The sequence below is a fragment of the Gracilinanus agilis genome, chromosome 1 (genome assembly GCF_016433145.1).
Source record: "Gracilinanus agilis isolate LMUSP501 chromosome 1, AgileGrace, whole genome shotgun sequence".
Lineage (NCBI taxonomy): Eukaryota > Metazoa > Chordata > Mammalia > Didelphimorphia > Didelphidae > Gracilinanus > Gracilinanus agilis.
In genome coordinates, this window is record NC_058130.1 from 91993705 (window position 1) to 92007151 (window position 13447).

The window sequence follows — 13447 nt, forward strand, 5'->3', positions numbered from 1 at the left end:
AAAGGAAGGGAAAGATTTGGCAAATTGGCAAAGGAACACAGGCCAGGCTGTAGGGACTATTATGAAGACAATGGAGATGGAAATGGAAAGGTCAGTTTGGCATAGGTGAAGAATGCAAGAAAGTATATGAAAGAGTCATGGATGATTAAGGCCAGAAATGTAGTTTGGGGCCAGGATGTGAAGAGTTTTAAAAGCCAAATAGATGAAGCAAAGTCAAGTAAGCTGTGTCAGGAAAACTAAGCAGAATGACTACTATAACATCATAAATGGAAAGAACAGCCATGATAGAACAAATAAAATTGAACATCAAGAAATAGAATGGTGGATCAATAGAATACATTAAATGCACAATCCATAGGGGTAAATGAGCCTCGAAATTTAGACAACAGCCTTTGGGATAAGAACTTGCTATTGACAAAAACTGCTGGTTAAACTGGAAAACAGTATAGTAGAAACTAAAAATAGACCAGTATTTCATACCCTATTCTAAGATAAAAGTCAAAATAAGAATATGATTTGGACATAAATTAGGGGAACATAGAATAGCTTAACCTAGCAGATCTATGGAGAAAAGAAGAATTTATGTTCAAACTAGAGATAGAGAACATTACAATATGCAAAATGAATGATTTTGATAATGCTAAATTAAAGTGTTTATACAAACAAAACAATGTAACCAAAATTAAAAGGGAAACTAGGGAAAAAATGTTATAGCAAATTTCTCTGATATGTAAGAGTTTAATGGTTGGACAATAATTTTATGAAATTATGAGGTTGCCAATATTTATTATATCTCGAGTCAGAAATTTATTTACAAATATTTACAAAATGGAGAGGAAACAATAAAGTAGAGAAATGTGAAGAGGTTGGAAAGGTTATCTATATTAATCCAGGCAGAGATTAATTAGCTCTCAACCAGGAAGGCCAGTAGTGAGTAACCACAAGGCCTCCTCCAACATGGAAGCTAGTCTCACCAGAAACTAGGAAAGGAGTCAGCCTTTCACTGATCCCAAGAAGTAGTCCAAAAGTCAGAGTCCAAACTGAAGTGCCCTTGATCCAAGCTGAAGTCTCCAGCAAAGCTCCTTTGAAAACTATTTTTAGAAGACACTCTCTTCAGACTATCTTCTCAAAGACAATCTGCTCTGAGGGAGTTCGAGGGTTGCTTTTATGGTACTGAAGGTGTCAACTCTTATCAAAGGCCTCTGAAGGTGTCAATTCTGATCATAGGATTCACAGGTTTGGAATCCATACCTCTCATCCTCTGAAGGTGTAAACTCTTATCAAAAGATTCACAAGTTTCTGGAGTTGTCACCTATTTTAGTAAGTGACTTGCAAACTCCTTCATCTAGCAAGCTTTTTGTTAGTTCAATCAAAATATAGACAAAGGAGAATTAATCCTGTCTTCAGTCTAGTGAGGTACTGAGTAGGGGTACTTAAGTTATTGTTAAGATAGACTCAAGATAGACAATAGAGTAAAGAATTCTCTTTCACAGATAAAGGTCTAATTTCTCAAATATATAGAAAATTAAGTCAAATTTATAGGAATAAAAGCCATTCCCCAGTTGACAAATGGTCAAAATATGTGAACAAGCAGTTTTCAGATGAAGAAATCAAAGCTAAATATAAGAAAAATATTCTAAATCACTCTAGACTAGAAATGCAAAATAAAACAACCCTAAGGTACCACCTCACACCTATGAGATTGGCCAATATGATAGTAAATGAAAGGGATGTGAAAGGGATGTGGCAAAATTGGGATACTAAAGCATCATTGGTGGAGTTGTGAACTGATCCAACCATTTTGGAAGGAAATTTGAAATTATATCCAAAGGGCTATAAAACTGTATACACTTTGATCCTAGAATATCACTACTAAGTCTGTATCACAAAGAGATTTTTCAAAAGTTATGGGTGGAAGTACCTACGTGTACAAAAATATTTATAGCAGCTTTTTTTTGTGGTGGCAAAGAACTGGAAACTATGGGGATGTCCATCATATATGATGGTAATGAAATATTGCTATGTTATAAGAAACAATGAGCAGGAAGATGTCAGAAAAAACTGGAAAGACATATAAGAACTGATACAGAGTGAAATAAGCAAAACTGGGAGAACATTGTACACAACAAGAGCAATATTATATGATGATCAACTGTAAAAGACTTAGCTATTCTCAACAATACAATGATCCAGGACAATTCTGAAGGACTTATGACAAAGAATGCTATCCTCCTCCAGAGAAAGGACTGTTGGGAGTTAGAATTCAGATCAAAGCATACTATTTTTCATATTTGTTTATATTTTTTATTTGGGGGTTTTGGTTTTATATGAGTATTCTCTTACAACAATGACTCATATGGAACTATGTCTTGCATGATAATACATGTATAACTCAGATCAAATTGTTTATTATCTCTGAGAGGGAGGAAGGAAGGCAATTTGGAAATTAAAATTTCATAAAGCATATGTTGAAAATTGTTATTACATGTAATTGGGAAAATAAAATTATCTTTAACAAATAAAAATTTCAAAAAACATAATAAAACCAAATAGTATGAGAGGAAGTTAGGTGATTCAGTGGACAGCGCTCTAACCAGGTATGGAGAAGGGAAGTCCTGGATTTAAATCTGGCCTCAGATATTTCTTAGCTATGTATCCTTGGGCAAGTCACTTAACACTAATTATCTTGTAGCTTTTATCACTCTTTTGCTTTAGAACTGATGCTTGTATAGATTCTAAGACAGAAGGAAAAGGTTTTTTAAATGATTTTTTAAAAACAGTATGAAAAAGAGATTCAAAGTTTCACATGGAATCTTTTTATACTTGATAATGCTTTTTTTTAGAGGGGTTTAAGTTTCAGAATAAAGAATACCAATTATATATTGTCTTTTTTTTTTTTTAAGTGCAGACAAGGAAAAGAAACACCTAACCATAGAATATTTCTATGGAGTCAAAGAAGAGCAAGGCACACTCAGTAGGGGACAGTGAGATCAAAGGAGCCACAAGCAAAATTTCAAAGAAAAATGGGAATTGGTCTCAGTGGCTGGAAGAGTTCAAAAATGAATTAAAAAATCAAATAAAAGAGGCAGAAGAAAAATGGGAAAAAGAAATGAAAATGATGAAAAAAGAAAATAACAACTTAGAGAGCAGACAAGAGAGATATAATCCCTACCTTCAAGAATTTGAAGAGCTATAATAGGGCAGCTAGGTAGTATAGTGGATAGGCTGCCAGGTCTGGCATCAAAAAGACTCATCTTCAAATTCAAAAAGAGTTCAAATCTGGTCTCAGATACTATTAGATGTGTGACCCTGGGCAAGTTACTTTGCCCCATTTGCCTCCGTTTCCTCATCTGTAAAATGAGTGAGCTGGAGAAGGAAATGGCAAATCACTTAAGTATCTTTGCTAAGAAAACTCCAAATAAGGTCACGAAGAGTCAGATCCAACTAAAAACAACTGAACAACATAAGAAAGCTCGAACTAGATTTCTGTTTGGATAGAACTAGGAGCAAAGGGTAGATAGTATAGGATGACATCTAATTTCTAAGAAAAAAAATCGTTAACAGTGAGAGGTGTAAAAGAGTAGAACAGGCTGTTTGGACTAGGTGTCTGTACTCTGAAGTCCCCAAGTCTGTAATTCACCTCTCTTCCCTCATGTCAGCAGGGCAAAGAGCCCCATTCCTTGAATGTCTTTCATAAGAGATCACTAATTTTTTTTAACCTAAAGGCAGTGGCCATGCCCCCTGGGCCAGTGCAAGATACCAAGAAATTATAGGAGAAAGGGGAGGGAAATGGAGTTTACTAGGATAGGCAAAAATCATAGACCTTAGAGACAGAAAACACCTTAGAAATTATCTGGTCCAACCCTTTCATTTTACATGTGGAGAAACTAAGGAAGGCCCAGAGAGGGTAAGGGATTTGCCTAGGTCTTCTTTATTCCAAATCCACAGCCCAATTCACAATAATCAGTATGGATTCACTTCTGTGCTTAGGTTGACTAGGTAAGAGTAGGGAAGAAGACAGGAAAAGAGCAAAGGAAAGGAATCTGTTGGATGAGGAGGATGGGACTCACAATCTAAAGGGAAAGGCAAAACTCATGCCAGAAATAGTTATGGGAATACAAGAAGGCAAGACTAAGTAGATTGTGAAATTGTTGAGTATAAACTACAAACTCAGGAGAAGGAAACCAGGGAAGATTGGTGTAATCCTGAAAGGCTTCATAGAGGAGATAGTATTTGAAGTAAGTCTTTGAAGGATGGGTAAATTTGGATAGGGGAGGTGCTGTCTGTTTGGAGGTGCAGAGAGGATAAAAGTAGGGAGCCAGGAATGTGATTTGTATAGCTTGTTGAGGAGCAAGGAGACCAGACTGTTTGGTCCCATTAAACTGTTCCCCTCTCAGGGAGCCAGTGTCTAGCCCACAGTAGATGTTTACTAAAGGTGAAGCATGTTGTAGAATAAAGTACCCTGGGTTAAGATTCATAAGACAAAAAGCTATAAAGCTAGAAGATGGCTTAGAGATCATTTAATCTAGGGTTTCTTAACCTGGGGTCCACATAAATTTTGGGGAATTGCATCTTTATTTCCATATAATTGTTTTCCATTGTAATCCTCTGCATTTTGCTTTATTAATTTAAAAACATTATTCTGAAACTTGGAAAGACTTATATGATCTGACGCAAAGTGAAGTGAACAGAACCAGAACATTTTACAATGTAACAGCAATAGTGTATGATTAACAACTGTGAATGACTTAGCTATTATCAACAATACAAAAATCTACGACAATTCCAAGAGACTCATGATGAAAAATGCTATCTACTACCAGAGAAAGAACTGATGGAATCTGGATGCAGATTGAAGCACATCATTTTTCACTTTATTTTCTGTGATGTGAAATTTTAGTGATATGTCTTCTTCCACAACATGATGAATATGGAAATATGCTCTGAATGATAGAACATGTATAACCTATATCAAATTGCTTACCATCTCAGGGAGAGGGAGAGAGAATTTGGAACTCAAAATGTGAAAAAAACAAATGTTAAAAATTGCTTCTATATGTAACATGAAGAAAATAAAATATTACTGAAAAGAATAAACAAAATTATTCTGAGAAGGGATCTAAAGATTTCAATACACTACCATAAGGGTCTGTGACACAACTTTAAGAACCCCTGATCTATTCCATCCTATTCATTTAACAGATGAGGAAACAAGTTCAGAAAGGTTATAACTTATATACAAGTCCTAAGGAGATATGGATTCCAGACTCTCCCCTATCACTAACTAGCTCTGAGAGTTTGGAAAACTCATCGACTTCTCTGAGCCTTATTTGATTTAAAACAGAGGAAAACTACAAATGATTTACTTGGCAAATTGAAAAGAAATTGTGCTCAAGTAACATAAGATATTATTATTGTGTCATAAAGTCAATCATCTAGTATTTAGTAAGCACCTACCATGTGCTAGAGGCTGTGCTTTAAGCTTTAAACAATTTAAATTAGATGGGAATACAAAGAAATATGTTGATTTATGGGATGTATAGTAATGTACACTGAAGAAAAAATTAGAACCAATATGTCATTAATTCCCAAAGGTTCAAACATCATCTCTCTGCAAGTGACTTTCAAATCTCTCTGCCTAGTCCCATGTCTAGAATGCACTCCCCTGTCTTATTATAGATTCCAAATATCCTTCGAAGTTCAGGTCTGGTGTCAGGTCCTATGCAAAGCCTCTCTTTTGCACTATCCCCTTAAAACTTCTCTCTGACTCCCCTTTAATGTTGGCAAAATCTGAAATAGAGACAGAAAAGAAACTGGTGGGGGACAAAGTGTAAATAGTTATCCTGTTGGTATATCCCTTTTCTGGGTCAAAATGTAAATGGTTTTAAGTGGAGTTTTATTCCTTATTTCCTATTTGTTGAAATTTGTAATTTAAAAAACCTTCAAAAATCCATGAAATCATGAAAGCTGGTACTCCCTCTATCCATGGGGATCCCAATTCTTCTCTACCTTATAACTGATGGTTTTCATGAGTTGTTTCATGAGCTGTTCTTAGGAATGACCAAAAAAAAAGTAATTCCATGACCAACTCTCTGTTGATAAATTGCTCTCCAATTAAAGAGAGCTGGCCTTCCTGGGAGACATAAAGTCCACTTGAAGGCCAACATGCAAAGCCTTTCTGGCTTCAGAGGACCTGCCCAAATGAGACCTCCATGCTATGGAGAAGTATCAGAAGTCAATTACCAGAGGAATACATTTAAAAGCTATATTAAAATGTACTTTTCTGCATCTTAGTTTTCATTTCTATAAAAAAGAGGAACATGTACCTCAGAGGACTATTTTGAGCACCAAATAAGAGAATATATGTGAAAGTTCTTCCAAAAGTTTAAAAGTGCTAGAGAAAGAGAAGGCACAATGTTACAGCTATGCTTACTAGGCTTAGGGAAGAGCAAACCATTTGGGAGGGCAAGGAAGGAGGATAAACAGTGGTGACTAGAGAGTGAACAGAAGATGGCAACTGAAAGAAAGTCATAAGGTTGTTGGATAATTTAGGTGATGACACTGTTGCTGTTGATGATGATGGGGTGGGATGGGGGAGAGATAGAACTGGACCAGATTGGGGTAAAGGATTGGCCATAGGGGAGGGGGATAGAGGAAAGGGTGGTAACAAGGATCTACTACTGAATTCTAGCCTGGGAAACCACTGTTTTGGGGGTGTGAGGATGTTAAATTGGAGATAGTGGACAAGAGGAAGATACTAAGTCAGAGGTGATTTTAAGAACCCTCCCATCCCAAATCACAATTAGAAATGTCTTAGAGATGAAAATTTGGACCCGGGAGCCATTTTGTTTTGTTTTGTTTTGTCTTATTAAAATAAATCCTTACTAAGCATTGATTCTAAGGCTGAAGAGTGGTAAATGCTAGGCAATTGGGGTTAAGTGACTTGCCAGGGTTTCACAGCTAGGAAGTGTCTGAATTCAGATTTGAACCCAGGACCTCCCATCTCTAGTCCTGGCTCTCTATCTACTGAGCCACCTAGCTGCTCCTCCCCACCCCCACCCCCGGGGGTCATTTTGAAAAGGCAATAGTGGTAAGCAGTTTGTCTAGTTCATTTCTTACCTAACCCTTTAGGATATCTGATCTGACTTTCAAAACCCATGTCCAAATTTTCCCCTCAAAGAGAGGATGGATGCATTCCACCTTAATGACTCCTACCTAACCAACTCCTTACATCCTTTTATGACTGACTCACACCCAGTTTGCATGGTAGGTCATATGTCATATAAGACCTATCTTTCACTAAAATCACTATTTAGAAAGTATATGTAAGTATCTAGAAACTGTTTGGGTAGTGTCAGGGGAAAAACAATGTACTAGAAGTTGAGATATCAGAGTTCTAGTTCCATATCTAATCCTGGCTGGATGAGGACTACCCCATCCCCACCCTGATAGAGGCGAACCAGACCACAGCACTACCCCAACCATCAGGACCAATGCTCCCTCCCCAGCAGTGCCTCGCACATAGGAAGCCTTAAAAAATGTTTTCCATTCCGTTCCATATATGCCTCAGACCCACTGTGGGAACCCTGGGAGACTCACTTTTCTTCTGCTTCTAGTGCTGGCTGAGTTAGAGTTAGCCTTAAACCAAGATCTCCCCTCAGAAGCCAGCCTTACCAACCATGGGTCTACTCCACCTAGCCAGTGAGAAAATAGAAAGAAGTCTTGTTTAGCCCCACGTTGGAGCGAGACTTTAATGTGTGGATTCCAATCAGATGAACAAGTTTGTAACAGAAGCCAAAGTGGAGTCAGAACCCCCTACCCAAGCCAAAGGTTCATGTGCAAAGTCCTGGGGTGGGAGTGAAGGGAGAAATCAATTCCCAATCTACAAGCTACAACTCCCACCTTGGCCTAAGACAAGAGAGACAACAGAAATGATGAAGGCCAGACCCAATGTCCCCTCCTCCCTTCTGCCCCCTCCCTACCCTGATTAAAATGGAGTAGGCCAAAAAAAAAAAAAAAAAAAAATGGACGTTCAGGAGGGCTATCTGTTGGAAACAGTCTTTAAGTGCACTCCTCAGCTGAGCCAAGTTCAATAGTTATCTGCCTGGGCCTGTGACAAGTATTGGTCATACCGGTCCTCACATTGGCTCACGGCCATCAAGAAGTAGTCAGGGTTGGCAATGGCCTGAAGGAGATCATTCTGCACTAGGCAGATGCCATAGAGTTCCGAGGTAGGGACTGTGCGGTACTCTCTTCCTTCTTGGCCCATAAATACCTGTAGACAAGAGCATATACACAGAGAGCTCATAAGGATAGAATATGCTGGGGTCTGTATCAAGTTGGGAAGGGATCTTTATCCAGCAATATATTGCACAAAATCACCATCCATTCTCCAGCCCCAAGGAAAGACTCCAATCCTCAGTTCCTCAAATAGTGACCAAATGCTGGGGAACATTTGAAAAGCTGCCAACTTTTGGTTGGCCCAAACTGTAGGACTGGTGTCTTATTGTGTTAATTCCATTACATAAGATAATTGATTTAGAGCTGGAAGGGACATTAGAGGCCAACAAATCCAATTCCCTCATTTGACAGATGAGGAAATTGAGGCTGAGAGGTCCATCAGTTACCTTTTTTTTTTTTTTTTTTTTTTTAAACCCTTGTACTTCGGTGTATTGTCTCATAGGTGGAAGAGTGGTAAGGGTGGGCAATGGGGGTCAAGTGACTTGCCCAGGGTCACACAGCTGGGAAGTGGCTGAGGCCAGGTTTGAACCTAGGACCTCTCGTCTCTAGGCCTGACTCTCACTCCACTGAGCTATTCAGCTGCCCCATCAGTTACCTTTTTTTAAAAAAAACTCTTATCTTCTGTCTTAAAATTAATACTGGGGGGGGGGGGGTAGGGGGGGAGAAGGAAAGCTAAATGATTCAGTGTATAGAGCACCAAGACAGAAGTTGGGAGGTCCTGAGTTGAAATCTGGTCTCAGATACTTCCCAGCTGTGTGACCTGGGCAAGTCACTTAACCCCAATTGCCTGTCCTTACCACTTTTCAGTCTTCCTGATTCTAAGATAAGGTAAGGGTTAAAAAAAAAAAAGTGAAAGCTAGTTGAATTAATTAAATTGACTTGATTCAGGTTCACATAGCCAAGTGTGAAACAGGATTTGAACTCAGTTCTTCCTGAATTCATGCCCAGCAGTGTATCTGTGATCACTATGCCACTTCCTAGCTCTGTAGATTAGAAACCCTCTCCTCTTCCTTCCCATGCTCCAACTTATTTGTACCTGGGGATGGATGATGCTCTCTTCATCCTGGAGCCGAATATTATCATCAAAACAGATGTGCTGGACTTCAGGGTCATGGGGATCCACCCATAGTGGCTTACCACCCTGACTGGAAAAACTGTTTTGGTTCCACCTGGAAAGGAGAGGGAAATGGGGGATGTTGTTGGGGGAGGTCACCATGGAGCCCAAAACTTCCTGAGACAAAGTTTCTAGAAAATATTCCAAAACTTCAGACTAAGATGGTTTTATGGCAGTGATAGGTCAGCTACTTTGGTGGGTCAACTTGGGTTCACCCAGGTCCATTCCAGAGGTACTTTAGTTGCAGGTCACATAATGAGCTGTTGTTTCACTGCTTGGCCTACCTGACATGAGACCTGCTGGTATCACCTCAGGCAGCTAACTCAATAAATAATTATTAAGCGACTACTGTGCACCAAGTATCCAGGGAAGTCTTTGTCCATAGTATCTAAACTATATTCTGGAGGAGGGGATGGATGTCCACCTAGGAACCCTATGGAGAAATTGGATTATAAGCTACTTTCTTCAGTCCTAGGTCACTCCCTGACCCAGTTAGAGATGGCAGCTCAGAGGGTGACAGGCAAGAATAGCCCAAAATACCAGAGTTTGAGACTGGGATCTGACACTTAGTGGTTCTGTTACCCTAAACAAGTCACTTCTCTTTGAGTCTATTTTTTCACCTGCAAAATGGCAAGAATAATGAGTATTTAGGGGGCAGCTGGGTGGCTCAGTAGATTGAGAGCCAGGCCTAGAGATGAGAAGTCCTGGGTTCAAATTTGGACTCAGGCACTTCCTAGCTGTGTGACCCTGAGCAAGTCACTTATCCCCCATTGCCTAGCTCTTACCACTCTTCTGCCTTGGAACCAATACATAGTATTGATTCTAAGACAGAAGGTAAGGGTTTAAAAAAAAAAAGAATAATGAATGTTTGTACTGCCTATCTCTTAGGGCTGTTGTGAGGAATGTGCTTTGTAAACATAGTGGTAAACAATGATAAATAATTCCTCTGGATTGTTATTATTACCAGACAAAGTGGTCCTGAAAGCCCCCCAGGCCTTCCATGGCACTGAAGTAGTTATAGATGCCTCTTGCATCTGGACAGTTGGACACAGATTCTTTCCCTCGACTGACCGTCACCTTTTTTGAAGTACAGCGGATCTTTCCAGGTCGAAGGTCCACAGGGAACTGCAGGGACAGAAAAGGGCTGAGGCCAATATGTTTTCTCCAGTATTATCTACCTCCCCTGAGTTCCACCCAGTTCTAAGAGGGAGCACCAGCTGCTTTTGCCCTCTCCTGAGGAATGTCCTACTCTGGTTCCCCTAAGAACATCTCTCACCACCACTTCTTTCAGAGCTGAGAATTGTGGGTGTTGGCCTTGAAGGGCAATGTGTGTGGTCTCAAGTAGTGAGGTCAAGTCTTTGCCAAAGGTGCGGAAAATGATAGCAAAGCGGCGGCCCTGCTTATAAAGACCAGCCAGTAGTTTGAAAAAGGCTGGCAGCACACGGTGGTAATGACGGCCATCCTCCCCTGGGACAGAAAAAATTGCATTGGGCTGGCCAGGCCACTCCAAAAGCTGCAGGTAGTTGGAGAAGAGTGTCTGGAAGGGGTGGCCCAGGGTACTTGCTGCAAATGTGGTATCCCGGCCAAAATTTGAGGAGAAGCTGCTGGCACCAGGGGTAGGGGGTAGCAGTGAAGGAGATTCACTCAACCACTGCCACTCACCTGAAAGAGAAAGTGAAATCCATAGTTAAGGTGGGTTGGTAGTTGAGGAGGGAGAGATGGAAAAGCAGCAAGAGAGGATATCTCCATCACCCTCTCAGACAGGGAACTCAATAGTGGCCAATTATCCCAAACCCAGTGATCAGATCTGAGTCACTAGTCAGGAAAAGTGTGTTCCTAGATTCATGTTTCAGATATAAAGGACCTCAGATTCTCTATTCCAACTCCCTCATTTTTCAGACTGGGAAACTAAGGCCCAAAGAGGGAACTTTTTCCCCCTGCATGGACTTGTGATTTCATCCACATAGGGAATTTTTGGCAAGGAAACTCCATTTACCAATGTAGACCTGGAATTATTTTGCAAAGTCAGAAAGTTGCATAGGACATTAAAAGTTTATGTGGGGCACAATTAGGTGGTTCAGTGGATAGAGAGTCAGGCCTACAGAGGGGAGGTCCTGGGTTCAAATCTAGCCTCAGAACTTTCCTGGCTATATGACTTTGGCCAAGTCACTTACCTCCCATTGCCTAGCCCTAACTGTTCTGCCTTGGAACCAATACATAGTATTGCTTCTAGGATAGAAGGTAAGGGTTCAAAAAAAGAAAAAAGTTTATGTGATTTCTCCAGGGCCATTTGCTTTAAGAGGAGACTAATATTTCTATGTTACTTTATAATAAGTTTACATTTCTATAGCTCTTTTTTAAGGTTTGTAACATGCTTTACAAATATCTTATTTGATCCTCACAACCACCCTGGGAGGTAGATGCTATAATTATGCTCATTTTATAGATGAAGAAACTGAGGCAGACAGAAGTAAAATGACTTGCTCAGGGTCAAAGAGCTAGAGAATGTCTGAGACTGGATTTGAATTTGGGTCTTCCTGACTCAAGGCCCACTGCTCTATCCACTGTACCATCAGTTACTTTTATGGCTTATATCTCTCCAGCAACATAAGTAATGCAGTTTATTACCCTCTTTCAGATAGAGACGATAAACTGAGGTTCACAAAAGTGGTGATCTGCCCAAGGTCACATGGCTTGTAATTGAAGGAATTAAACAAGTAAAATGGGAAAAGGGCCAAATACTGAATAAGACAACCTAGGTTCAAATATCATCTCTATCATTTATGACTTGTATGACTTTGGGCAAGTCACCTCATCTCTTTAACCATAAGTTTCCTCCTATATGGTTGGTCAAGATGACTTTCCAAAGTATCTACTACCAATAAATCTATGATCCTATGAACCTCAACTCTCCAGATCCCAAAATAATTGCTCTGAGTAACACTATAGCAACTTGTCCAAGGCCACAGGAAGCAGGAAAGGGTCCTGAACTAGAACCCAGACATCCTGACTCTCAGACCATGACTCTTTCACTTGTACCCATAAACTTTCTATAGGCTCTGCCTTGCTCCAAGGGAATGGAAAGAGTATCTCTAAGGAAACCAGAGGAGGGATTAGTTAGGATACTTTAGATTTACACTTATCAGGGAACTCAGGTCCTTTCCCAACAATAATAAAGTGGTACTAAAAGCTTTACAAAATACTTTCCTTACCAAAATCCTGTGTTAAAAACCCCATTTTTGCAGAAAAAGAACCTAAGGATCAGAGGAGTTCAGTGATTTCTAACTAAGAGACACAATTAAGTTTCCAATCAGGATTTCAACCAGGCTTTGGGTCCAACAATCCTTCCATATCACCCCAGTGCCTCTTGGTCCTTCTTATAGCTACTGAAGATTCACTCCTTCACCCTCTGGATTACCTAAAAGCCCAAAGACCCACCTAAGACACAAATGAAGCTGGTCAACAGGCACACAAGGCTGCATGCCAGCTGGCAGCACTGTCATGGTCCTGGAATGCTTCTTACCAGACTGGTCGAACTGCCCCCAACACACAGTGCTCAGGTAAGAGTTGAGGGCAGCCACAGGGCCCTGAGCTGTGGCACTATCAGACACTAAGATGGTGTTGTTTATGTCCATATGAAGGATGAGTTTCTTGGTTCTTATGATGAGAGGATATTCAGGGGAGTCTGAGGAGTCTTCCTGACTCTTGGCTCCCAGGACAATGGGACTTCCACCAGATTGGGAACACAGAGGCTTCCTGGGCTCCTCATAGTCTGAGCAGCCCGAGGGTGAAGGAATCCTCTTCGAGGCCACGACCGCCTCTCTATTTCCATCTTTCTCTGTGCCTGCCTCCATGACAGATCGGAAGGGCCTGCTCAGATGGTCTGGGCTTGCCGGCCTGCCGGCAGCAGACTCCTCCTTGCTCATGCACTGCAGATTGGGGCAGGAGCTGAGAGGCAAGGAGGAAGCTTGTAAAAATGCTGATTAGGAAGGGATGGGGAGTTGAGGAAGGGAAGTGGTTTCGGGTGCTGAGGAGAAGCGTTAATGAAGGAGAAGGGGCAAGAGGCTGCAGTCTCAGCAGCTGGGAAGAAAA

The 13447-nt window shown here is 40.5% G+C and overlaps 1 protein-coding gene across 1 annotated transcript; it reads right to left on the reverse strand.

Moving 5' to 3' along the window:
* Window positions 1–7739: 7739 nt before the first annotated feature.
* Window positions 7740–13239, reverse strand: LOC123230788. Its single transcript, XM_044656960.1, has 5 exons — window positions 12879–13239; window positions 10632–11017; window positions 10320–10480; window positions 9278–9410; window positions 7740–8275 (listed from the first exon to the last, which is right to left on the reverse strand). The coding sequence occupies exons 1-5, from the start codon at window positions 13207–13209 to the stop codon at window positions 8090–8092; spliced, it is 1197 nt and encodes a 398-aa protein (XP_044512895.1). The 5' UTR covers window positions 13210–13239; the 3' UTR covers window positions 7740–8089.
* Between the last annotated feature and the right edge of the window lie 208 nt (window positions 13240–13447).

Excerpts from the sequence above, each read along its gene's own strand:
- LOC123230788 (XM_044656960.1), bottom strand. The coding sequence starts at position 13,209 with ATGGAGGCAGGCACAGAGAAAGATGGAAATAGAGAGGCGGTCGTGGCC. Across the intron at positions 11,018-12,878 it reads GGGGCAGTTCGACCAGTCTG|GTGAGTGGCAGTGGTTGAGT; the intron begins GTAAGAAGCATT and ends TTTCTCTTTCAG. Across the intron at positions 10,481-10,631 it reads CAGCTCTGAAAGAAGTGGTG|TTCCCTGTGGACCTTCGACC; the intron begins GTGAGAGATGTT and ends CTGTCCCTGCAG.